The 27,198-nt window shown below is 36.3% G+C and overlaps 1 protein-coding gene across 2 annotated transcripts; it reads right to left on the bottom strand.

Moving 5' to 3' along the window:
* Nucleotides 1–1,486: 1,486 nt before the first annotated feature.
* On the bottom strand, nt 1,487–26,004 carry AZI2 (5-azacytidine induced 2). Of its 2 annotated transcripts, none has more exons than XM_062569351.1 (8): nt 25,827–26,004; nt 18,923–19,152; nt 17,501–17,626; nt 17,126–17,225; nt 15,031–15,179; nt 11,789–11,850; nt 6,881–6,996; nt 1,487–3,858 (listed from the first exon to the last, which is right to left on the bottom strand). In XM_062569351.1, exons 2-8 carry the CDS (start codon nt 19,145–19,147, stop codon nt 3,455–3,457), a joined length of 1,182 nt encoding a protein of 393 aa, XP_062425335.1. In that variant the 5' UTR covers nt 19,148–19,152; nt 25,827–26,004; the 3' UTR covers nt 1,487–3,454. The 2 variants fall into 2 exon arrangements, with proteins under 2 accessions (XP_062425335.1, XP_062425333.1); XM_062569349.1 differs by having other exon boundaries at nt 11,789–11,916.
* Nucleotides 26,005–27,198: the final 1,194 nt, after the last annotated feature.

Consider the following 27,198-nt stretch of genomic DNA (forward strand, 5'->3'; position numbering starts at 1 on the left):
AAGGAGTAAAAGCTTGACATTTGACAGTTACAAAAAAAGATCACTCTTTTATTCAAACTGCATAGCGCAACAGGAGAACACCTTACCTCTTTGCCACCATTTTTTTTCACAGGTGCTGTCTGAACACCAGAAAAAAGAAAATGCAGGAGAGTCATAGTCAGGTACTGAGGCTTTTCACACTTCCTTTACTAGGCCAAAGCATTTAAAAAAAATACAGGCATCTATAAGATTTGAAATCAGATTAAATCTGCCTTACATTTCTTGTATAGTACAATTATACTTAAAAGTACTCCAGCTTAAATGTATTCCAGCTGTAAAACTCTGACAGCACATTATAGCTAAGTCCTTTCTCTTTAATATGGATATTTCACATAAGGGAACGGATCAGTTATAAAGTTATATGCACAAAACTTGCAAGGAAGGTTAGAAGAATCAGACTTAAAATGAATCAAAACAGTGAGTTTATTTTAAGAGTTATTAGGTTAGTTCAGCTCTCCAAATACCTATTCATCAGTTTGCCATATGCCCACTTAAATGTGCAAAGGAAACAAGAAGAATTCTTCTGTCTTCTCTGTTAAATGGAATTAGTACTTTCTGAAAAATACCAAATAATCCAATCTGTGGGTCACATGAACTTTTGAAATGTTCAAAGTTTCCATTCAAGTGATTTTTTTTTCATCATATACTTTGCTTATTTGAGAATACCTTGTGCATTTGTTTTATAAAGTAGTAAAACTGCACGTGTGCACGCTCAAGGCACCAGCACCCCTTTACTACTGATACTTCTGCATTTAATTTGCTGTCACTGTGATGAAAAGCTTTCACTTCTGAAAATGCGAAAAGCACCATAAGCCAGTGGTGTGGATTTAGATGACTTTTCCATCTCAAGTCAAAATTTGTTTGCTTCAGACCAGCAGATGCTTCACAAGCTAGCTACCTCCCAAGTGACTTCAAATCTGGGGCCTTCCTTTTCAAGTTTTATGGTTTGGCCACAGCAATGAGTGATTGGATTGGAAATCCTGCCTACAGCAAGCCCTCATCTCTCGCATGTCACAAGTTCTTCTGAAGTCCCTCTCAGCAAATGTCACTTTCCTTCACTGTTCCCTTCTGCAGCACAGAAGATAAGCCAAGAGTGGACAACACGGCCCAGAAATTCTCTAGCGTAGAACAGAACAGCTTCATTTTTATGTTTTCCTTTCCAGGCACGCAGGCTGACAGGGCACTTTTTGAGAGTAGTGAAACCCCAGGAACACTCTGTGGATTAAGGTGACTAAGCCTTTCAGTTTTCAACATCATGGGGAATTCTTTTCTCAGAGGGCATCAAAGCAGTCTATGGAGGATATTTATTTTCTTCTTAAATGGATGAGGATGAACCTCAAATCTAATGCTTTGTATTTGGAATGACCTTTATACACAAATCAAGAAATTAAAGCTGAGTAAAAATTGTTGTGCCAAATACTAGAAGGACATTTATAAGTGAAACTCATTTCAAATAAAAATAAGTTTATTTAAAATATTACACAGTAGGATACCTTCATTGCACAATTCAAAGTATTAATCAGACTGATGCCTGCTGGATATCATTAGTTTAAAAAAAAATCTTTGATGAAGGGAGGGGCACGTCAAAAAGTAAGTTACATTAGAGCTAGATACAATACAGTCTATGCAGCCACATGAGAAATGGTTTCTGCCACTTTGTTATTACACAGGTAGTTGGTTCTATCAGCTAAAGCCTAGCAACCTGGATTTGTTTTATGCATATTGGGTTTTGTTCTATTACTTTCCAAGAGATTGTACTCCCCTGAGTCAGCTGTGTTCATTGGTCAGAATAAATTCCAGCATCTGATACCATTTCCATTAATCACAGACAAGCCCGTATACATGAGCAAGATAATAGAAAGATAAAAACAATATCTGGTGAACGGGAAGCATTATTTATGTATGCTGTTCACTAATACAGTAGAAGGTATCTGAAAGATTCTTTCAACTTTGATAGACAAACTCAAACACAAGATGGGCATCATATGAAGTACTTAACCCACAGAGAAGAAAGTGTCCGGAACCACACAGATCACGTAGTAGCTCAGCTCAGTAACACTCTTACAGTCCGTCACTAATATGGCTATGCTACAGTCATAACTTTGCTGTTTATCTGCAAATAATTTTAAGATAATTTGCTATTAAACAGCTGTAGGATTAATTATTAGACTGAAGCTGGACTTGTGAAGTTAGCACTTCACCTTCCACACACCTGTAAATAACAGGATTAATCAACTTCCCCACCCCTGACAAGTTAGGTATCAAAGATCTAAAATACACAGCATTTTCTTTCAAGGTATTGAGCAGTCAAGGCATTTCACTTTACCCTGTTATAGTAAGTCAGATATTGAGCAGCTGAAAAAAGATTAAGCATAAATTGTATTTGTCTAAAAAAAGTGCTTGGCTTAAGAAAAAGCAGAAGAATTACTTGAACACTCAATCTATAAAGCAGGCAGTTGCAATTCAAAAAAATTTTAGTTTGTGACATACGCCACAAGAATTATTATGTATCTCAACAATGCTAAAACATCTAGTCTAATTAAATTAAGGCTTTGTTTCTTTAATGAAAGAAAAGTTAGCAGCCTTAGCAACCACACAAATAAAATGTCAAGTTTCTGGTGATGTGCAAAGGAGGCACAATAAAGATAACTGCATTGTGAATAGGATGATTCTGTGGCAGGCACCATTGTGCGTAGAATAAAATCAGTTTCCTCATTATGAACTGAAAGAAAGTTGAACATCTAAGATTTCTAACTTTCAACAGCATTACTTATGATCCTTTATAGTTCACAAGACCCCATAATGGTGCAATCTAAATGAGATAGCCTGGGATTATTTTCCCTTGCTATACTATCTAGTATAAAATCAAATTAAAAAAAAAATCACTATTTTTATAAAAATCTCACAAAAATGTATTTCTAAACCAGAGGAATTAGGCAATAACTGAAAGGAGGGAAGGAGGTACACTCAAATTCTTTATGTTTTAAACTGGGAAAGAAAAACACTGTCAAAATTTAACTAAGAGCTGTTATAATCAGCATAAGATACCAACTATTTTCTTGAGAATATACAAATAGCAAACAAATAAAGAACTGGATTATTTTGTTTTATTCCAAGAACTAGCTTTTCAGTGAAGTTTTCTGCAAATGCATGCCATTTGCAATGAAAAACTATCTAGGCTCCATGCTAATTTGTTTACATTTACATTATACCAGCACAGCTTTAACTTCAAGGAACTTGCTCCTTAATTTACAGCAGAGAAACACTAGGCTTTCTGTTTTGACACTAGAAGAGGAAGGAAGAGAATTAAAAAAAAAAAGTTTAAACCAATTGTTTTCTCTCTTTAAAAAGTTCTAGCAGTAAGGTGCCTATTCAGAATCACTCTAAAAATGCCTCAGTTCATTCTAAAAATTGCCTAACTCTTGTGCAGACAATTTTGATTACACTGATCCAGGTAATCTGCCGGACAGTTTAACAGGGTGGTTTTGTTTTTCATTTCCCAAAACATATTCTCATTAGGCTTTGGAGGACTTGGGAATACCCAGGAATTATCTTCCAGAGAGCTCTTTCCATAAGAATGGTGGTCCTGAAATGTTTTACTATCAACTGGAATAGGTCTCTCATCTGTCCATGCTTGCTGAGTCATCCTTTCAGATGAGACTTTTACATCTCTCAGTGGAGGGAGGGGTATAGTATTGCAGAGTCCTTGATCATTTTGTGAAAGAGATGGGTTTTTATAGACTACCCGAGATGTAGTCAAATGCAGCTTCGTAAGGTTCTTCTCCAAGTCTTCAACACACTGTACCGGTGCAGAAGCAGCTGAAGATTTAAAAAAATTAGTTATTTAAATAGAAGACAGAGCATTTTTATATTCTCTGAATACACTGCAGTATAGCAGACATTACAACCAGTGTTTTCAAGTTAAAAAGTTTTTAAAACACATTTTACTTCAGTAACTAAGTTATAACTGAACATACTAACCCTCTCAGACTTTGCAAAGTAAACCAGAGGATCCTGAAATCAGTGTCTAAAATATATGCAAAGAAACTTCCAAGTTCCTGCTTAAACACAGATGAACTGATGAATCTTTTGATAAGAATGGAATGAGTGCTGAAACAGATGATTTTCAACATGCTTGGAAGAACTAACTAGACTCAGAATATTGCTTACTAAGAGCATGTTTGTTCCTATTTTACTGATTCTTTTAACAAGTTGCTTTCTCAGACCATCAAAAACCTGAATTCCCACAGTCCATGAACAAGCAAGAGGGAAATGTATGGTGTTTGCAGGTTCTCTGTGTTCCAACACAATCTTGACTTCTTTTCAGAAGCTACAGACTGCAATGTTCACCCATTTAAAATTTTAGGAAAGTCTGAAAACATGCCAGGAAAGGAAAGACTTTGAAAGAAAACAGTGCCTACTCAAAATGAAAGATCGGCCTCTCCAACACAAATCTAAACAAATAGCCTCATATATCCAGGTCAAGTTTTTGCAGTGACACTTTACATGAACATGTAATGGAGTAGGTAAATGATTTCTACAGTTGAAGAAGCTTGCAGCTCATGGAAAGTTTCCTATAATAGCTACAAATCTTGAGTATTAACGTTATTTTGTAACCCTAGTTATTAAGGGACATAAAAAGGAGACACTATATTGGCTGAAGTATGCAATTTTAGCTTGTCACTAAAAATTTAAAAAGACAGTACCCAGTTTACAAAGATGAGCAAAAAGCATTTACCAATAGCACGTTTGTCATGCCTGAAAGATCAAGTTAAAGAAACTGATCTGGCCTCTTTGTGCTAACAGGTGTAAAAAGTGATTTGGGGTCTACAGACCCTTAAAAGTTAAAGAAAAAATGGAATCTTCTGTAATATATTCCAAATACTACATTTGCATCCAAGTTGGAAAAAAATCTAGTCATAATTAATCTGTTAAAACATAAAAGTAGTATTATTCTCTGTTGGAGTTACACTAAGCTTTCTAATGCCTTGACTATTTGCAGCAGCACAGCTGTACATCTTCAAAAGTGTATGGCATTACAGCCCCCTTCAGTGAGAGTGTGGTATAATTTAATTCAAATGACCTTTCAGGCTAAAACTAGTCAAAGTTCATATTAAGTATTTCCAGTGTTCATATTAGAGCTGTCTAAGATAGAAGGCCAAAAACAGAAACAGGATTATTTGACAGGAAAGAAATACGGCCACTTAAACAAGGCTGTCCTACATTGCAAGTAGGTTACACACAATACATACAATCTTCATTTGTTTTGAAGCAATAGCCAGAAGACCAAATTAGTACTGATGCCTTCAAGAAGTTCTGTGAAAGAGCTACATACTTCTGCAGACATGTGGACTTTGGTCTGAAACCTATATGTAAAATGAGGAAAAAAAAAAACAAAAAAAAACCACTGCATTGCTAGAATTTTACTAAAAAAAAAGAAAAAAATCCAATAGTGCACCTAGGGGCTTGCACTTGACAATTCTGCCTCAACAGTCTAATTGAGCCAGTTCAGACCAGGATCAAGTAACTGAAATACTGTGACAATTTGCATGCACTTGCACAGACAGAACAATCATTTTAAGGTAGCACTTGGGGGGGAATCTCCCCTTCTGCCCCCCCCATCTGTACTATAAATTGTCCACAGCTAGACAGCAGAAACAGGATAAATTTGTTGCCATTGAGGTATGACCAACTACAGCAGCTAACCAAAGAGCCACCACAAAAGCAATCTTTGGCATCTTTTTCTGGATATCTTGAACAAGTATATAAACACACTCCAGGTAAGAACTAAAGATCCCTCTACCGTCTCAGTTGTTAAGATACCTGAAATACCTTGAGACACGCAATTTATACAAGTATACAAGTCAAAGCAGCATGTAGTTTTCAATCTTAAATTTGTTCATGCTAAGAAGTACTGCAAGGCATCCGGCAAAAATAAAAGACATACTTTGTTGAAAAGGAGTTTGAAAATGCAACAAAAAAATCCATGAGCACATGGAAGTCTGATACACATCTGTTGAAAATGCTTTCTTGCATAAATACCACAATCCAGATGAGCAGAAAATGAAGGGGATAGTTTTGTGGGGCTAATGTTGATACAATTCAGTATTTAAGAACCATCTCTTGTAAAGCATTTGGCTTGAGAGAAACAAACAAAAGCACTGATGAACTACTCACTGAAATTATGTACCACACTTGCACTATGCAGAAATTACCATTTTTCCTTAATTATTTGCAAAGTGGCAGCAGAATTGACTTTTGCAGCATCAGTAGTCTGACCTTCAGAAAATGTCACCCTGCATAGCATTTCACTAGAAAATACAAGTTTTCTGAACGCTATCATAGATAAATATGTAATTGTAAGGCAATTTCAATCTGCTAAGATTTGGTTTTAAGGTGTTGCCAAATTAATACTTTATATATCCTATACTGGGAAAATATATAATATATAATATATATATATATACACACACACACATGTATGTTTTTTTTTTTTTTTTTTAATACGAAGTAGTTATGGTAAAAGGTCAAATACGAGCAAACTTAACACCTCAGCCTTGTGCACATAAGCAACACTTGACTGAGAAAAAAGCCACAAGGGGAACAGAATACAGTACTGAAGAAAAAAACACATCAGCAACACCTTTATGTGTGAAGTTGACCAGTATGAGACAGAAGCAAAAGCAGAAAATGGGTAGGCTTGAACCATAATATAGTCTGGCTTATCAACTTCAATTGATGAGATTCTGATAAGATATGATAGCTAGTTCCTTTTTAAAATGGCACAACTTAAATCAACGGTTTGTATTTGTAAAGTCTATTCCTGCAAACGCTGACTTGCCTTTCTTAGTTGCTGTTGGATTTGTTTTCAGCTTTCGTAGAACCTCAGCTTGCATTTCAGTCACTAGGTGCAAATTAGACATTTCTCTCTTCAGTTCCCAATATGCTTGTTGCGCACTTTCAAAACAAAAATTTTTTTTGAAGTTAAGTATTTGCCACCTGTACAGCATCCTCATGCCTAGTAACAGTTCCAAGGCTAATTGACTATTAACTGTTAATAAATTTTTTTCACCTGAGATGTACTGTTAATTTTTTATTAGGGTAACATAATTCAAAATGAATTCAGCAGTACTACTAATTATCTCAAATTGAAGGACACTTGTATATCATATTAGACTCTTACATGTTACAATGTATAATATATATTAACATACACTAAATAATACTAATAATTTCAAGTTCTCCAAATGGAAAGAAATATTAAGTATATTCTCTAATTTCATTACTTGAAAGTAATCATTTTCCCATAAAATTAGTAGTCCCAAAGGAACTTTTTTTTGAATACATTAAATGGATACTGGACTATAAATAAGCTGGAGTATTAACTGATTTTTTTCTGATAAACGATCACACACTGGTATGTTGTAATCCTAGTCATGTTAATCGATCAGTCTTAAATATTCAATCAAAATCAGTACTGACTCTTTACACCACTTTGCTACAACAAATTCAGACTAGATACTTGAGATTCAAACTGAATGCACACAGAAACCAAGATAAACTAATTCAATATGCTATTCAAGTAATCTAATTCATGTTAGTATACTGCCTTATTAGACAGTATAAGCATTAGATTCAATTCATTTTATGCTAAAATGGTATAATATGAGAAATATTTAACAATGGCAGCACTGATCCAACATTGGAGTTTCAGCTTATGAGCTGATAAGATAATTAAGAACAAAATCAGAAAAAGTCAGCACCTTCATACATTTCTTGATTAAAGTTTCACTGAACACCACATTTATGTTGACTAATAATTAAGTTATTTCCCTTTAAATAAGAGTCCAGTTACTTCAATATAAACTGGAAGTAAGAAGTTTTTATATTTAACATCCTACCACATTTATGAAAGATGAGTATCATGGATGAGACTTTTCAGAAGATTCATTTCCTCCTCTCTACATTCGCCAAAAATGTTTCTCTGACAACCTGTTCAGTACCTCAAACTATTTGTTACATGACTAAGAGCAATTAAGTTATAGAACAGCTTTATTTTAAAATATGTATTTATATAGATTTTTACTTATCTGAAATAGCAGTTTAGGATCATTCTCTTATTAAATCTGTCACTGAAAGGAATGTGATTCAAAGTAGTGAGACAAAGCATTGAAGCTATTACCCACTTCTGTAAGTTAGCCAGCACTAAAAGAAGTTTCCTTAAAACAAAGTAGTTAAATGGTATCTTTTCTTCTGTACATAGAATATTTCCTCAGAACACAAATATTCAGGCTTAAAAAACATTTTATTAAAGAATCCACAGAAACCTGATGGTTTACTAGCTAACGTATTAGGTAGTGGCAATTCTGATAAATGGAAATGTAATAGCCTCAGCACTGATAATTTAAGTTAACCTGCGGCAGAATTCACTTGCCTCTTTGAACTTTTAATGAGAGGACAACTTTAAACTTAAGTATCACTGTCACATTAACTTACTCCATTCATGTTTTTTTTCAAACTCAAAACTAAGATCACACAAACTTTAGTTATATCAAAACAGAACTGTCCAACCTTTTTACTGTATTTATATATTGAAGTGATAAATATAAGATCAGTTCAGTGTCTGTCACAAACAGAAAGGAAAGTGCTTTGGTGAATTTTATCAGGGGAGTTTAACTACTTAAAAGAATCTTGCAAATTAATGCAGATATCAGAAATCCACTTAAATCATCTACAACATATTTTAACTATTTTTGTGGATACTTGTATATAATCCATTGCAAAGTTGCTAATTTTAAAGGGAGTTACAATTGAAAAACAAGGATTTAGATATGCTTGGAAACGTACCCTATGCTGTCTTCCAACAAACATGAAACATGTTATCACCTAATCTCTTATCTTTCCTTATGTGCTTATGTGTTCTGTACAGTGTACATGCTGCATAGCATAGTAAGACATTTTTAGCTACAAATATTCTTTATTGTTTTTTCTTCTTGTTTTTCTTTTAATACAAAAATACATCAATTTAATCAAATTTTTAATTATTGCAGTTACTGCAATAAGAACACAAGAATGTATTACCCTGCTGAGCGGGGAGGTTGGACTAGATGATCTCCAGAGGTCCTTCCACCCTTACTGATTCTGTGATTCTATTAATTGCAAGTATCTGTGAAACAATTTTACAATACTTCATTTTGCTAGAATAGTCCCTTTCCTGAAACACATAATCTAAATGTACACCTAAATATATATGTGCATATGTGTGTGTATATATATATATATATATACACACACACCTATATTTATGTATATTACACAGCGAGATTTTAGAATGACCACAATTAAATCTACAGCAAAGTAGTCTCACGAACCAAGAATTTAAAGTCAGATTTGCAGGCTGACAAACGCAAAGTAATTATTTTCCAAAAAGGTAACTAACTGCAAATGCTTCCTTCTCTCATACGCAGGACTGATTGCTACCACAAATGTTTTGCGTAGGAGCTTTTTCAAGTGTTTTTACACAGATTTTTGGATAGACCTGTTATTCATGCATTATATATTCGTTATTTATATTCTATTACAATATAAGCTACACCGTACATATACTAATTCAGACAGCTGCAATCTGAAAGACACTTTTTGGAATAAATTTGCACTGGAAGATTAAATAGGTAACTCTTTTACCTTGAGATAACATCTTTTGTTCAGGCGTGTAAGACTGACTACGAAGCTCCAGGAGAAACCACAAGTGCTAGCTAGCTACCCAGTCAAGATGAAAGGTGAAAAGCATAATTGGGGTATAGTGTGTACAATGTTATCATCATTATACCAGAGACCATATTAAAGAAATGTGTAGTGTTTTCTTTCAGTGATTGATTTCCTTTCCCATCTCTTGACTAGCCAAGTAAGCCACAAGATGTTATTCTAAACAATCTCTCATTATGAAGGACTACTCTTCCCTCTTGTGGAAAAATCATATAAGTACACAAATAAGCATCGCTACTTGTACTTCATACCCAGTTATTTACTTCTGCAAGATAAAGCATTTGGAAACTTATCTATGCAAAATAAAACATTTTATGAATATATTAGTAACTACCAAATAAATTTACTTTTTCTTTTTAAAAAACTACACACATACTTGAGACAGAATACAGGGGACCATTTCATAAGCACAGTTATTCAGCCTGTATTATCTGAACGGCTACAAAATGAGAACACATGCTTTATGATGTGTTAGTATTTTTCAGGTAAACTGCTATTTCTCTTAACAGATAGAAGATGGAATTTATATCTTTCTTACTTCCTGTTTACTTGAAGCAAGCAACAGCACAAGCACAAAAAAGTGAAAGGATAGGTTTGTCCAACGCACCACTGATAGGATTATTTATCAGTGTTACTGATTACTTAAAAAGGAGTAGAGACAACTTTGAAGACTTGTGCACAAATGAGTTCCAAAACAGCTCCAGAACTGCCAGCTTCTTCTACAACCTCTTTTTTTCCCTGAATGGCTCTCTTTCACTTCAGTTACTTGCTTAGATATAAGCAGAGAAGGACAATAAACAGCAACTAAAGTAAGTCATGTTATCTTAGTATTATATCATCTGCAAACAGAATCATCATAATACACCATAAAGGGCTACTTACAGCAGGCATTTAAGATTCAGTCAATGCAAAAATATTACAGCCCATAGATTCCTGAAGAACATATTTCATAAGCATCTTATACCTGAGCTCCATGCACTTAAGCATTCTTGAAAAATATTTAAAAGCTACTGCAAAATGTCACCTATAGAGCTCTATGCTTGGCAGCTCAAAGCTCCTCAATGCTTCTCATTTTTATTGTTAGCCCAAAATTTGAAGATTCTGAGTATAAAACCATGTGCAAAGGTGTTTAGCAAGAGATCTTCACTCAGATTCATTCTTAACAATCATGGACTTCTAAAGAAAAATGAGTATGGTCATTGATGAAAACGCTGATAGATAATACTAAATCATACACTGCAAAATAATCACAGTGTAACTGAAACCATCTTTAGAAGAAGTAGCTCTTGTCATGTATTACATTCCTTTCCTCACCTGAGCATAATCATGGCTTTGGGAGTTTTCTTTTATATTTTCCCAACTAATGCCAACCTGAACCTGTCTTAATGGGACATTGCTCTCCTAATCACTCCCTTCATTACATTAGTTCTAAGAAAAGAAATCAGCCATCATTGGAGGTAGATCTAGTCCTTTAAAGGGTGAGGTCTCAGTGGATTCTCAATATTATAAGGAATCTTAGAGGAATAAGATGTCTTCTGGTAGCAATTTTATTCCATCACACTAAGTAAAATGCATGTTCCAAAACTAAGCAAAAGAGTTTTGAAGCTACCACCTACACAAACAAGAATCTCCACGTGTGCGAAACTACAAAATTCCTAAGACCACGAGAAGGCTCAGAAGTTAATCTACCACCTACTCAAGTCAACCAATTATTAAATTATCATGGATTTTTAAATCCACTTTAAGTCTCATTTTCTATGCATCAATCTGAAAATGTAAATGTTTTCTTCTCACTATCATCCTGCTCTATCAGCATAGAAAAGAAAAAAATGACAATAATTTTGATAAATGGAGTATACCTGGACTTGAAATTGATGCAGATTGAAATAAGTTGTCTGTACATGCTGCAAGAAGATCTATCAGTTGAAATAAACATTTCTCAATAAACTAATAATAAAACACAAAAACCACTTGATTTTCATACCTCTGAATGCTTTGGCTTTGAAGGTGGTCTCCGTTTAGTAGATTTTCTTCTTGAGCCTGGTCCTGCATAACAAAGTGAGAGGCAGGGAGTAGGGACAGGGAATGAGCAGGTGAGTACAGATCTGTGAACTGAAAATATTGTAGTGAAACAACAGGTTATCTTGTAGTTTATGTTAAAATCCAGAAGTGTCGAAGTCTTGGTTTTTGTTAGCTGCGGCAGTTTTCAAAATGGGCATAAAGACTTTACGAAGAATTTCCACCTAAAAATGCTTAACTTTATCTACTTAATTAATTCATGCCTGAGCCATGCTTTCAGGTAAGAGAACAGCACAGGTAATCTTCCAGCATGCAGATTCTACAAGTCTAGCCAACAGGCTTCAAACTAGCCATGATTCTGTATTCTTTGCAGCTGAGCCTTGCTTCTTCGCTTCTTTGAAAAGCACAAATTGAGGAAGGCTGTTAACTTCCAAAGAGTTTGGCAAACATTAAAATAAATAAATAAATAAATAAAAGGAAAAAAAGTAGCCTTCTCGTTCTTTCCCTGCCCCAGAATATAAAGATCTTTTAAGTCAGAACAAACTGTTTCAGTACAGATTTAATTCCACAAGTTATTTTTATACTAGAACATAATTTTTCCCTTAAGTCTACAAGATGCTTGAAGTGATATGTACAAGCAGTCTCACTGAAGTCAACAGAGCTGTTCAACAAATCAGACACTGTTCTTACTTCAGTGATCACTGTCTTTGTGATGCTTCTATTTTAAGTTTTCATTCGTATCATATTTTTCCTGTTCCCTTCCTACTGCACCTTTTTCTCTAGGCAAAGCTGTTAACTGAATTTGAATGGTTACTGTGTTTTCATGATGGCCCATTTTAATTTGGATTAACTTGCTAGTATAGTACACAAATTCTATTCAGCTACAATGCAAAACCTGAATAAGAGTATCTAAAATAGAAAATTTCTGAAAGTATTAATTAAAAACAATAGAGGAAAATAGCAGCTGGGTTTCAAACAATGCTGAGCTATCATTGCCCATTCATCATATTTGTTTCACCTGACAACTCCCTTGCCTTTTGAAGATTTTCCCATCATCTGTTGAAGAATCTATTTCATATTTCAAAAAACTTCCAGCTGCACTACACTACCACAATTTGAAAACTTGTTCATTTTTACCTCTTATACTGACCAGTTCCAGAATCAAGAGAAATTATATATTAAAAAAAAGCAAGCAACCTCTTCCTTGGATTCCTTCTTTACAACAAACACTACTATCACATGCTATTATCATAAACATTATTTAAACATTGTCATGTCTAGTATTCCTTACAAATGTTTTAGTCTCTTTTTCTTGTAATTCCCATTCTTACAATACAACCTGCAATCTTTAATTGTTTATGTGGCTTTTACCCTATTCTATAAAATTACTTGGAGACACCTACACTGCACACAAGTTACAGTATGTCTTCAAGATTTACAAGTTACTGGAAATATCATTAAGAACGCCAGATGCAACTGAAAAGAGCCAACAGTAATGGAGGTTACGTCAAGGTAATGGGATTTATCTCCACCTAGTGGAAAAACCAAAGACTAAACCCTAACAAGACATTCAGTGCAGTTAAGCACGTCCACGTAAATGTATCCACTTAAGTTAGGAGTGGAGCAGGAGTGTGGCAGATCTGTGGAGACACACTCAGTGCTGAGGACCCAATGTGCCAACCATAAATGCTTTTGAGAGCACCTATGGAGAAGAACATCACTTCAGGCTAGCTCTAGTCTTGTCTCTGGACGGCCACTAGAGGCTGGGGTGCATCTTGACAGCTTCATCCAAAAGGAATCCAGTTTCCATACTCCAGACTGCTCCATAATGCAAGGCACAGTAGGCAGCAATAATTAGGAGATTTTCTTCAGAAGTACATTTCTGCAGTAATCTAAATATGTCCATCACAAAGATTCAAACAAACATTCCCAAATTAAACCAAATTTGGTTTGTAGGAAGGATGATGGCCACCCTCTATTTGTGAGTCCTATATATCTTATGTATTGACTCATTCAGAAATATTACATGAATCAAAAATCTGATAAGCAGAACGATTAATGACCATAAAAAACTTTGTCAATCAGTAACAATAAATTAGCCTGCCTTCCTGAAAAAAAAAAAATCACATTTACAATTTTCAAAAATACTGTGCAACTTTAACATGACTGCAGAGTCCTAGAGACTGCTATCATATCTTCTATCAAAGCTAAGGTGTAAGGCAGTAGTCATACACTAAACACAATGTTTTTATAACTCACTAATGCATTTTATTACTGTTAAACTACTCTGATACTCCTTTTTGAGATCCTAATCCGATCTACCTCATACTGTAGGTTTCTCAAAACAGAACTGCCCCAGAAGCAGAAGGGAAGGGCATCAAAAGGCACATGGCAAGACTTTGAAATTATGTCTTTCATTACAAATCTTAAATGCGAAGTGTGCCGTAGTGATCACATTTTTTATGCTGCAAAATCTCCAGCCAAATCATCTTCCACAAGCCACCCTCTCCACTCCAGCCAAATCATCTTCCACAAGCCACCCTCTCCACCCCAGCACCGCTATAGCTCCTTTCCACTGTTCTATCCCAAGGCCTGTGGGACTGAACAGGTTTCTTAGAAAGCAGATCCAGATTTTACTCTTAAAATATACTTGACTGTTTCACCTTGGATCTCCCTTACATATATGCAGGGGCTGGGGTGACAGCACTACCCTGACCATGTCTGAACTTGACCAAAGTTGCAGGAATCCCCTTTCCCTTAGTTAAATAATACATCTCATCATCAAGATAAAACAAACAAAAAAACAAAATAAAAACCCATCCGCTTCCCTGACAAGCTTCATGCCACTACCCCAAAGAAAAGTGCTAGAGCTCTTTAACAAAGCTCATGAGATCTAAGATAAGCATTTTATCATTCCCTTAAGAAGCTCAGCCCAAGACAAATACCAGCACAGTATAATTCAGTCTGAATGGCTACTTACAGGAAGTTGTAAAGCTTCATTTTCTGTTTCTTACAATGGCAACTGCTATAAAATCTCATCTGTCTAAGCACACTATTTCCAAGAAGCTAAGCTTAATTTTACTAAAATGGTCATTTTTCACTCAATTACACACTTGTTTACCTTCTGTTTTGCTTGAAGAAGATATTTAAGACAATACTATAACACAGTCAAGTCTGTTAATAATATTTCCTTAAAAATAAAAATACCTTCTGCTTGGATTTTTGCAGCTCCTTTCTGAGACTGTTGCACTCTTTCTTGAGCTTCTCTAGATCCTGTTCTAGACTATGCACTTTCAGGTCACTGTTCAGCTTCTCTATTTCCCAGCTAGACTGAGTACTACTCAGATTTTTCATCACTGTAAGACAACAAGCAAGACAACCAGAGTTCAGTCTCAGTTCAAGGAATGTGACTCAACACAAAGTTTCACCTCTCCTTTTCTAAACAGTTTCCATTAATCAGCTTATGCCTCACAAAAACCTCATCCTGAAGAAACTATCAGTCTAAAAGCAAGAACAACAGTAACACTGGTGAAGATGTTGGTAAAAATAAATAAATAAATGAAATAAATTCTGAGTTCAAAGCAGAGTCCTACTTTTCAGGAATGTTGTGGAGATTTTATAAAGAAAATGCGTTAACATAAAAAGTTACTAAGAAATACAAAATTCAATTGCTGGTGAATACTCTGCATATATAGTTTCTTTCTTCTTACACACTTTGAAAACATAAGCCTTTTCCCTCCAGATTTATAGTGTTACCTGATTTACCCTAAGATTTTTTTCCAATTTTGGAAAGCAAGTTGTTCCAAACAGAAGAGCAAAACATTTATCAAAATAAAAGGGTAAAATCTTGAGATTACGCATGCCTTTGCATTAGATATGGGGGAGGCAGGGGGAACACTCGCCCTCCCCCCGCACGCACTACTGAGAAGTGACAGAAGATTATCCTAAACAAGTCAGCAGTAGAGGGGAAAAAGAACACAACAGGAAGAAACCTTCCAAATTTTCAACTCCATAGTACACTCTGCAAGATTTAGTAATTTACCCAAGCCTGTTACACAAATTTTTCTTAAGTAATCAGAGCTATGGTTCAAAGCCTGTTTAGATTAAAACTGACTACTAAATAAGGCTTGAAATCATCACATATTCAGAGCTTTTTTTTAAATAAACTCTGCACTTATATCCTTTCACCATGATGTCCTCAACAATGGTACTGCTGCTAAGTGTGGTTTGTTATCGCAGATTTAAAAAAAGTTGTGCAGCAGAAGTAGCACATTATATGCTTGAGGTCCTCATGGAAAGTAATGCAATTCAAGCATAGCAAAACTTACAAGCATCTTTCAAGTGGTAGCATTTGTACAAGATCTGAAGTCCAGGATATGTATTTTCACATCTCTAACTTTACACATGCAGATGGCACATTCTTGTTCTCTTTTTATATATGAGTGCATTAATAAAGACTTTTATGATGATTTACGTTACATCTATACAGTGCTCAAACAATTTCACTAACAGAAGTTGGATTTGGGCTTTGGGAATTGCCTATACACACCGTGTTTTGTTCCACCTTCCTCTTCTCAGCAGAGACACTACCACTAGCATCTCTCTCCTCCCTTCCTCAACCTCTAGCCCTTTAAAGAGCTGCTGTCCACCACAGCTACTGCTACATCCTCTTGCACTTGTCATATCCCAACAACAAGACACAGCACTATACCAGATTATCTGCAGGTACAGGAGGAAATGGCAACACCAGTGTAGTATTTATATTTCAGCAAGTGTCCCCCCAGCCCTGCTCTGAGAAAATGGTGGAGGGGTCAAGATAGATTCAGGTCCAGCCTGCAGACTAACCAATGCATTCTGTTGATCCAAGAAACAATAGACCTACATTAAAGCACTATATAGTATTAATGGTTTGTTAGCACTCTCAGAGATGTACATAAATGTGTACATTCTGCTAATGCAAAAATGCAAGTTTACTGAACAGTATTTAGAAATACTGTTAGATATACACAATTAGCCTATTGAACTGCATGACTATGCATGCACCTTCCAAATTATTAGAATAACCTATAGTGGAAAAATTACAACAGCTTCAGATCTTTACCATGGATCTCCTTGCCTACAACAATCTAACATGCATGCCACCATATGCCAGAACGAACATATACAAGCTTGAAGTTCCTCATTACAGTATACAGCTCACTCACTCTCTACATATAGGTTTAAACCTCCTAACATGCTGAGTTCACAGTGTAACCACTAAAAGTGGTCAACATATATTAAGATGGAATAACTAATTATGTACCTTGTTGAGTTTCCACTTCAGTTCTTAGTTGTAAAAGTTCTACTTCTTTAGACTGCAACTGTTCATTCAAGACTTTCAAAGACTCTGACGTTTCTTTCATCTGTTTTCAGAAAAAAAAAACTTGAAGATTTTTTCTATCACATCTGCCATCTTTCATTGATCTGAATAGTCCTTCTAGTATTAGCTCAGCCCAGTAGTAAATCTGAGATACCTGAAACTAATGTTAAATAAAATAGCACCATGTGCTTTAAAAACCAAAACGAGCGATAAAACAAACACCGTTTATCTTCATCAAGCAAAATATATTCCTTAGTAAACATTTACTAACTATGCTGTACTTCCATAGCATGCATTTAAGTCATTAAACAGTCATACCATTTTATCCAGTTTGCTTTTCAGACCATCTCGGTCAATGCAAGCCTCTCGATAGGCTTGGTAAGCCTTATTTACTTGTTCACGTCCAACAGAACTGCACTCCTCTTCCAGTCGTGAGCCAAGGAGCTAGAAGTTTAACAGACAAAAGTAGTAAGAACTTTCCTATGTTACATTCAGAACACTGAAATTGAGTAAGTGCAGCTAGTTAGTATTTTACAGCCTGCAGCATTAAACCAATAGTTTATGTTTTTCGGAAAATAAATTCAAATACGTTCATATGGACCAAAACTTAGCACAAGTGCAATAAAAGCTGTCTGTAAATTCTGCAGATCTCTAACCATACTTAGTACTTGCTAAGAATATTTAAGAACTATCCGCAAACCAAGACTACTCACATTGACAACTCCTTAACCACATTTTTGTCAAGTTCTTAAAACCGTACAAACTGCTTTTTGGAGGGGGAAAAAGAAAAAAACTTTTAGCATATAAAGAAAACATAAGAAATTCAGAGCAAATTGTGAATATAATCTTGTTTAATGAGACAAATATCTCTAATAAAACATTGATTTTTAAGTTACATCTGTCTATATAAAGAGTTTTTATTCATTCTGTTTATCCGGCACTCTTGTTTTAAACATACAAAGGAGGTTAAAGGCATTCAAGTCTAAGACAATTATTTGAACTGATTCATAAACTTTTTCTATCCCCAACACACCCACAAGACCTCATATAAAGGAAGAGCTCAGCAAGTTTTGTCAAAGTAAATTCTGTCAAATTACTCATCAAGAATTCCTGCGTAAGTATTTTAAAAACATACTAAGCATGACTCAAATTTTTTATTCTAAGGCCAAAAACTAATACACATATATTCAGACTAAGTTTTTAAGTCAGTAGCACATACTTCGGATTCAGTCCTAATACACTTCTCACTTCTAACTATCTTAGATTATTAAGAAGCAATTCTTTACCAACCAGTTTTTCCTGATGATGTCAGTATGTTAACCATAAGAGAGTCTTTTAATAGATAATTTATGGATTCTGACAACCTATAGACTTCACACTTCACTGTTCAACAACACTAGGCTGGACGACCCAACGCAGTAAGTACTCTAATGAGACAGATGAAATGCAGTAACAATCTAATGCAACTATACTTCCTTCCGAGTCTAACTGGTATCTTTGCACGGCACTACTGCATGAGATCACAAGCACAAAGAAAGAATAAAAAAAATCCAGTATGACATAACTGGACTACTGGGGAGGAAGAACCTGCTTCATTTAAGTAGATAAGATCATTCACCAGATTTTTTTTTTAAACTTGGAAATAACTTTCAGTATATATTTAATATCTACTCTGCCATCCAAATATGAGAGCAGAAGTCTCCGGCTGGTACCAGAAGGTGTTCAACTGATTTTTCCTACCTTCTCTTCCAGAATTCTCACTCTTTTCTTTAAGAAGGAGTTCTCTTTCTCTGTCTCCTTTAGCCGTTTCTTGATATCTTCATATGCAGTGACAAGAGCAAAATGTGAGGCAACAGACTCATCTCCACTGTAAGATGAAACAGGAACTTCCCCATCTCTCTTGTGAGTGTTGTCTGCTTTTTCATGGTTCAAAATACAGATGTCATCTTCTATCAACTCCTCCATGACAGCTGTTAAAGAAAAAAGAGAGAGACAGGTAAGGGTGTAAAATTCACACAAAGATGAGAATGAGATTCTCACAAAGCTGAATAATCAGGAAATATCTTAAACTTGCAGAAAATCTTGAAACCCATTTAACACATTAAAAATCTTTTCATTAGAGAAGAAATACATCTTGCATTGTTACTTTTGGTAAAAATGTTTGAGCATGTATCGTATCTATGAACTATTTTAACACTGCCATAAGATCATTTAAAGCCACCATAGCACACATACTTCCTTAAACAAATTTGTTGATATTTTGAGATCACCCCTGCTCTTCCCCTTTAAAGGGCATTTTTGTTTTCAGAAAGGAGTACTACTCTTGAAACAGGACTTCTTCCACTCCCCCAGAATAAACAGACCCTCACCGTTCCCAAGAGAGCTTGTTAAGCTAGTTAGTCATGATCTGGAAAGAAACATCTTAGCATGGTGTGTTCTAAATAGCTTTTATTTTTTTCCCATCAAAAAGTACATAAATACAGTTATTTGACATGAACATACAGTTTAATCTTAAAAGAAATACAAAAATTCCTACTATAGATGAGTGAGGCAAAAAAAGAAAAATCTATTGAAAACTATAAAAGAAACTAAGACCAGAGTCTTAGTTAGAAGAATTTTAACAAACAGTTTTAACAATTTATCAGTAAACATCTGTTTCTTGTGCTTACTGAGTATTCCTTTTATTTGATATTTCAAAATGTTTCAGATCTCAATCTGTAGAACTATATCCTGTAACTTCCTAACACGTAAGAAAAATGCTATGACTTCTGTATTACATAGCTGCAGGAACACTCAAAAGGTAAGCTGCAATATACCTGCTACTAACTGAAGTATACATTAGATACAGGGAAGATGACCCATTAAAAAAAAAAAAAAAGAACAGCATTACTAAAAGGTATCTAAATAAATAAGCATATCCTAAAGAGCAAAACAAACAACAAAAACAGAGGAACAGTTTCTCTTTTGTTTTTTCTTCAGAAAGCTTTTGCTTTTGTATTTTGAAAGAAAAAAAATAAATGTGAAATTCTACCCCCTGCACCTGCTCAGCCTCTATCAAAGGTGAATAAAACATACAAGCTCACACAAGAATAAAACCTGGCTATTAAACAGTGCAAGATCAGCAATTCTCTCAAGGTCATAGTCAAATGCACACTTCACAGCTCTTGGTTGTGGTGTCAGGAGACAAAAAAGCAAGGAAAAAAAAAAGCCTTTATCTGTAAGAGAACTATGACTACAGCTGTAAACTTTTAATTTTACTGTTTAGTGATAGGAATCAAAATTTAGTTTCTCTAGTATTATTTGAGGCTTTGTAAAAAATATAATCTGTAACAGAGAAAAACTTTCTGAAACAAAACACATATCAGATTATTCCACAAGTTAAAACTCTTCAAATCTGGCAGTCCCAGAAGGGGTTGGAAGACAGCTTATCAGACTCTAGCTACAAACATGAGCCTGTGTTTTATTCTGTTTAGCTTCCCCAAACAAGCTACACTTGCACACACTATTACAAATGCCAGAGAGCTGTCATTTTGAAATACCTCAAAGAATTTTGATCTACATGGATCTCCAAATCTTATAAAACTGTCCCACTAGCGTACTTCAAATAATATAAAAACATTAATATGAATAAAATTGATGTCCATCTCAACCTATTTACAGCAAGCTTTAAAATTCCATTTAACACACACATCCCACTACAAGAAAGGTATCGCTAATATTTTGCCTGTGACAAGGAAGTATATTACCTTTCATAAAATTTTCAGAGTGACTTGCACAATATGAAAAAGACTATTTGAAGAGTCTTATCTTTAATTTCAAAAATAAAAACATTAAGTGAACACAAGTAATAATGTTTGTATTAAATGTTTATATTTCAGAAAAAAAATGTTCACAGATGTAGCACTAAGTTCTACTAAAAATACTTATGTCCACTGCTTAGAAGCATGAGTTTGAGTAGTGAGCACTGCTGAAGTTCTTTCACATTTGCACACCCTCACCCATTGTAGAAAAGAACAGTTTCCAGAAGCCACATACATTGTTTATTGCCACTTAAGTTACAGAACAGCTTTAGGATTTAATATATTAAGCATCTTGAGAATAATATCTTACCTGACAGTAACACAGCTTTCTCTTCATAGAACTTGACAAATACTAGTCATTAACACCACAGAGGGTAGTTAAACATAAAATACATTTTGCATACAAGGGACACAAGAACACAGTTTAAATGAATTCCACCATGCACAGACTAACAGTAAACAGATCACGGCATAGATTTCCATAGCTTGAAATCCTAGTCCTATACTTTGGCCAGGAGTTGAGCTAGTAAAAGAAGGACTACATGACATCTTTTCCAATATCAAGCAGATTCCCATTTTGCCCCACCTTATTCTTTGAAGGAGAGCAGAATGGTTTTCAAAATATTTCCAAATGCCAAATACAAATGAATTTCAAGATGACGTTTTCCTGATTCTTTTATCGGCTACCAAAAGTATGAATTATTTTAGTTTACCTCCCAGACTTCTGGGGTTTGATTTAACAATGGTAAAACACATCCAGCCTCCAGCTGTTAAGAACAGGCCATAATTCTGTACTGGTATACCTGCATTTACAATAAAAATATTAAATTCAACAAATACATTTGATATATAAAGAAATCCTAAAAAGAGTTCTCCGCTGTGTTGCGATGCTCACTTGTACATCTCAGAAGTTGTACTCATTTTTATCCTTTTTAAAGGCTTAAAGACATTCCAACATAGGTATTGGAAAAACAAGATTTCCACAGCTGACAAAAAACTCCAGAGAGCATACAGTGCATGATGCCTAGAAGAGGCAAGGCTCCCAATCTGCTAAGCATCCGTTATTTTGCACCTCTCCATCAAGGATCTTAGGTTCTCAATGATTCCAATCATGGTTAGTCCGTATTAAACAAAAATATTTATCTGAAAAACAGACACCTGCTACTATTTTAGAGCAAAAGTTCTGCATACATGCATCACAGAAGGTACTAGCTTTGCCCACTGTTTATCCTTCTATATGAAAAAAATCCCCAGGCCCACAGCTCTCCCCAAGAATCCACGCTTACACAGACACAGTTCTGCAGTCTCTGCATACTTGATGCTCCTCAGAACTATGTCAGCTAAGTATCACTTTCGGTTTGCTACTTCCAGAAAGTGGAAAATTATTGTCTTGGGTTCAAAAACTGCACCACTGTAGTTCATTTATAGTGAACATTTGGATAAGTCAGAGAAGTCAAGTAAACTCGAAATCTCCTTAGAAACTACTAGCAAATTTTTCAACCTCAAGCTTTTTACCATAAATAGTCCTCTAATTTCACAAGAATTAGAAGAATATTAAAAAGCCCACTATATGACAGCAGTACTTGATAAATTTCACTTTCTCTGAATAGTTTAATTTTCCAGTATCTTCACTGCTAATTTGCAGATATTATGCATATTCATCATTATATACTCAATTTGCCTTTCCAGGGATGCTGTCACAACAACCACTTTCCCTGACAACTGGTAGAAAAGAAAAAAGAAATAGGAGTGAGTCAATTAAATACTTTCTTCCAATACCCAAAGCAACAACATCATATCATCTCACTTAGTATGCTATCAAATTTTAAACTAATTAGAAACAATACTGGAAAAGACACAAGTATGAGGAAGATGTGTTTGATGCCGGAAGAAGGGTTCAACAGCCAGAAGACAAGTTGATTCAAAGGTTACAGAGATCCTCCCTCATGTGTTCTCATGCTAATATTGTCTACTACTTTAAACAGACTTTTTCCTAGCTTTATTCATTCCCATTTAGAAGTGTTTATAAAAAACAACCATACCAACGTTGCAAAACTAGGAGTTTTCATTTTAATATTTTTTTAAAAAACAACACTCCTACCTCCTGGTCACAAGCTTCCTCCTATTCAACCATCAGGTAACTTGTGTTCAATAAGTTCGTAAGTTCAGTCATAAGGTATCACAAAAGCCTTGTATAACTGCATTAATACTTTTAATTCTATTGCAAGCACCTCACCCATTGCAGCTATGAAAGGCAAGTGAATTCAATCACACTCACAGCCCTTAGTCATCCTGTAATTCACTAATACAATCAGGTTTATATCTCATTATTTCAAACAAGGCCAAACAGTATCTTTTTAGTAGTTCATAAGTGGATGCCCTTTAATTTTCAAGTTTCCTTTGCTTCACTTCTCAAACTTCAGTTCAAGGCTATTAATGCTTTGTTTCTTTTCCCCAAATATGTCAACAAGTTTTAGTAGCATCTGCTGCTATTATAGTAAGAACACTACATAACTATCATGTGATTATGCAAGATCTCAAATAATATAATTATAGTACATGCATATAACAAAAACATAGGATTGATTATAGAGTTGATTCTGGATAAAGCACATTAGGAAGGAGCCTTCAGAAATCTTCTAGCAGAACCCACCATTGAGCCCTGCCAAGCTAGAATTAATACAGGGATCAAGCTAATAACTATCTTCTCCATTTAACAAACTGGATCTCATTACTACTTTAACTCCTTAAGGAATACAGACTCTCAATCTGTATTTCCTCTGTTTAGGACATCCTCATGAAAGAATGAAGCCATATATCACAAGGTAAATCCACACTGCATTTCACTTCATTTTGCTCCATATATTTGATTATTTTTCTCAGTATCATTAAGTTTCCTCAAAATCTATTAAAAAGAAAACAGATATAAAGCGCATGTGCAGGTCTGCACATGCAGCTATAATAGGTCTAGCTGTATAGTCCTAGCTGTAATAGGTCTGCACTTCTGCAATGTAGTTCTCACTTTCTTAAATACATGCCCCTCATTTAATATATTCCAGTTATAAAGTGCAATCCTCAACTCAATAGTTCTACTGATACAGTAAGAACAAAAGCTGCTGAATTTGCAGCTTCATGTAATAAGTTTTTCCAACATTGTCAGGTGACATCATATTACTCCTCTACTCTGAGTGGACTAGATAGTTTGTTCATGTATTTAGCCTAGTAATTTTCATGTTTACCCCACCTTTGAGGAGTTATACAGAAGACAAAGACATTCTGAAAACTAAACTGGATTATTTGCTGAAGCTTAGGTCATCTTAAAATTATCTCCTAATTTCTTTCCTATTTTTGCTGCACAAAGATATCATTTCACCCCTTTTTCTAAGGCTCCTCTATTTAACTTTAAACGCAAAACATAATCTAGCTTGAATTCTAGCAATCATCACTTCATACTTTCCTGTAAGTTGATAAGGACAGAAAAAACAGGAAATTTTAAGTAATATGGAGGGAGAGAGGGTTGTGAATTGGATAAAATTCTTGGGTGATGTGACCTAGACTGCTGCCTTACCCAGCAAAATAATTTAGTTGTAGAGACTAAGGACTTAAGCCCTCCACTGAAAATCACTGACTTCACTGCAGAGTTAGTAACTCAAAACTATCCTCAGTTAAGTTTCTGGGGTAATATTCTCCTAGTTAAGCTCTAGTGCAGTCACTTGATCAACACTCATCTTCTGTTATCAGTCTTACATAAAATATCAATTATTTAAACAACAACATATAGTAGCATTCTTGGATTTGTTTTGGCAAACACCTATGATAGAAATTTCAAGATACACATACTAATATACTATTGGCTCTATTAGTAGCAGTAGCATTTGGTCACACCCCAGTAACAAGGAAATTAAATGTTTCCCAAAGCCCACAAAAACATCTCAACCTAACAACATCGAGGAAATATCTCAGAACAGCACCTGACCTTCAGAGTCCATAACAGACTTCATTGTTATAACAATAATTCTCCCCTCCCTCCACTCCTTCCTAAATTGCCATTCAGTATGGCAAAGTATCAATACACTTTCAAGCTCCTAATACCACTACAGCAGCCCACAGCCCAATCTGCTCTCTCTGCTTAATTGCTGCAGGATTGATTTACTTAAAGAGACTGGATTAATTACTCTGCCAGGTGAGGCACTAGGATTTTAAGACATAATTTTGTACAAACTGAAAATATCATTAACATATGATATTATCCGAACACTCATGAGTATTCTCTCCTTTCCAAACATGGTCTGCAACACCTATACTCCAGCCTGCTCTAATATTTCATCATGTTTTTGCCTCTTGCACCAATAATCCTAGTTCTTCTTTTGCCACATTTCCTTGAATTACTACACACATCTCCCAGCTGCTACTGTATGAACTCATCCAGTTTTTCAGCTGAGCTAGGTGCAACCTCTTTACAAGCTTTATTACCTGAGACCCACTCCCATCTCTCATCTTGTTATCAGGACCTTCAGCCTACTTGGGAACGGTCCTCTTTATGCAGCTATACTCTTCCTGTACTGCAAAACCAGACAGGCATCACAAACGCCTCAGCTCTCTTGCTAAGAGAACGACTGTTTTTCGTGAAAAAGGAACAGAAGAGCGGTCAGCCGGGCCCCCGTCTCCACAAGGGAGCTTTTCCTGCCCCAGGGGCAGGAAACTCCACGGCTCTCTCCCCACCTCGGGCTGCCTGCAGCGCGACACAGGCCGCGGGGCAGCTGCGCCGTCCCCGCTGGGGCCGCCCACACCGCGACGTGCCGCCGGCAGCCCCGCCGGCCCCTCCTCCCGCGCCAGGGACCAACCTCTCCGGGCCTTGCTCGGCCAGGCTCGTCAGTAACGGGCAGCCACCTCGGCGGAGGGGAGGCAGCACGGGCCGTCGCGGTCCCCGCTCGGGGCTCCCATCGCTTCCGTGCCGCAGACGCCGCCCGACGGCGCCACCGGCCTCCGCCGCCGCGGGAAATTCCCGGGCGGCGCGGCCCCGCCCCCCCGGAAGTCAACAAACGCCTCACGTGACGCGGACGTCACGCTCCCGCCCCCCCCCCCCCCCCCCCCCCAACAGGCAGTGGCTGCCTCCGGAAGCAGAGAGGCCGGCTGCCGGGCAGCGGACCACGGATCCCGGCATGCACCCGGCAGCAGCCGCGGCGCACGCCGGGAGGACGCCCCGCCCCGCCCCGCCCGAGCGCCGCGCGGCGGCGGCCGCTGGCTGCCGGGCAGGGGCGGGCGGCAGCGCTGACCTGCGGAAAACGCGACTCTAACCAGCAAACTCATCTCGTCCCCGCTAGCGCTCGCTCTTCCCAAGTACCTGCCGCTCAGAGCATCACCGCTACGCATACGGTGATAGTCCAAAAAATTTCTCACCTTTCAGAGGTGAACTGAATTTCCCCCCATACTGATTCGAAGCAAGAGTGCAATAAAGCAGTTAAGATCACAGCTGCTTTTATTGAGGACCTGCCCTCACCCCACAAATACATAATGTGAGAAAAACATTTACTAGTGGACTAAACAGCTGTTTTCTGAACACTCCTGAATAGAATGACTTCTGTGGGTTGTTACTTTTTGTTTGTTTTACTCTTCACAACACTAGCAGCTTCTTGAACAATTTACATCAGTGTAGGATTAAAGAGAGAACCACAGTGTGGGGTGTTTTTTTGTTTTTTTTTTGTTTTTGTTTTTTTTTTAGTTTTTCAACAAGCATGAATGAGTTCAAAGGCAGAGGCAAAAGGCAGTAGTCAGACTCGCTGTTCCTGCGCTGGGGTGTCAAGATAAGTATACATAACATCATCAGACAAAAACACAGCCTTTTTCTCCAAACAAAGCAGGAATAAACCTTAACTGCAGCTCGAGGCTTCTATTATAGGGATGAGAACAAGCTGATTCAACAAGTCTAATCTAGATCCACCGGGGAGTCCAGCTGTACCATTCAAGCCTAATTTAAAACTAATGGGTTTCCTTTCCTGCTAAGAAAACAAGCAGTTTGCTTTTATGCCATGAGAGTTCTCCAGCAGAGTCCCAAAGGGCCTTTAACACTATGTCACAAAGTCAGCTGGAGCAAGGAATGTGCATTAGCATGCAAAATTGATCTATAATTTATGTGGAAGAACGTTTAGGTATTATGTCCTCCTTAGATACAAAGTGCAATGAAGACCAAAGAAAATAGCACCTCAGAATCTGCTA

The sequence above is a fragment of the Rhea pennata genome, chromosome 2 (assembly GCF_028389875.1).
Source record: "Rhea pennata isolate bPtePen1 chromosome 2, bPtePen1.pri, whole genome shotgun sequence".
NCBI classification, from domain to species: Eukaryota; Metazoa; Chordata; class Aves; order Rheiformes; family Rheidae; genus Rhea; species Rhea pennata.

Excerpts from the sequence above, each read along its gene's own strand:
- AZI2 (XM_062569349.1), bottom strand. The coding sequence starts at position 19,147 with ATGGAGGAGTTGATAGAAGATGACATCTGTATTTTGAACCATGAAAAA. Across the intron at positions 17,627-18,922 it reads TGAGAATTCTGGAAGAGAAG|CTCCTTGGCTCACGACTGGA; the intron begins GTAGGAAAAATC and ends TTAAACTTCTAG. Across the intron at positions 3,859-6,880 it reads TCCAACAGCAACTAAGAAAG|CTGCTTCTGCACCGGTACAG; the intron begins GCAAGTCAGCGT and ends TTAAATCTTCAG.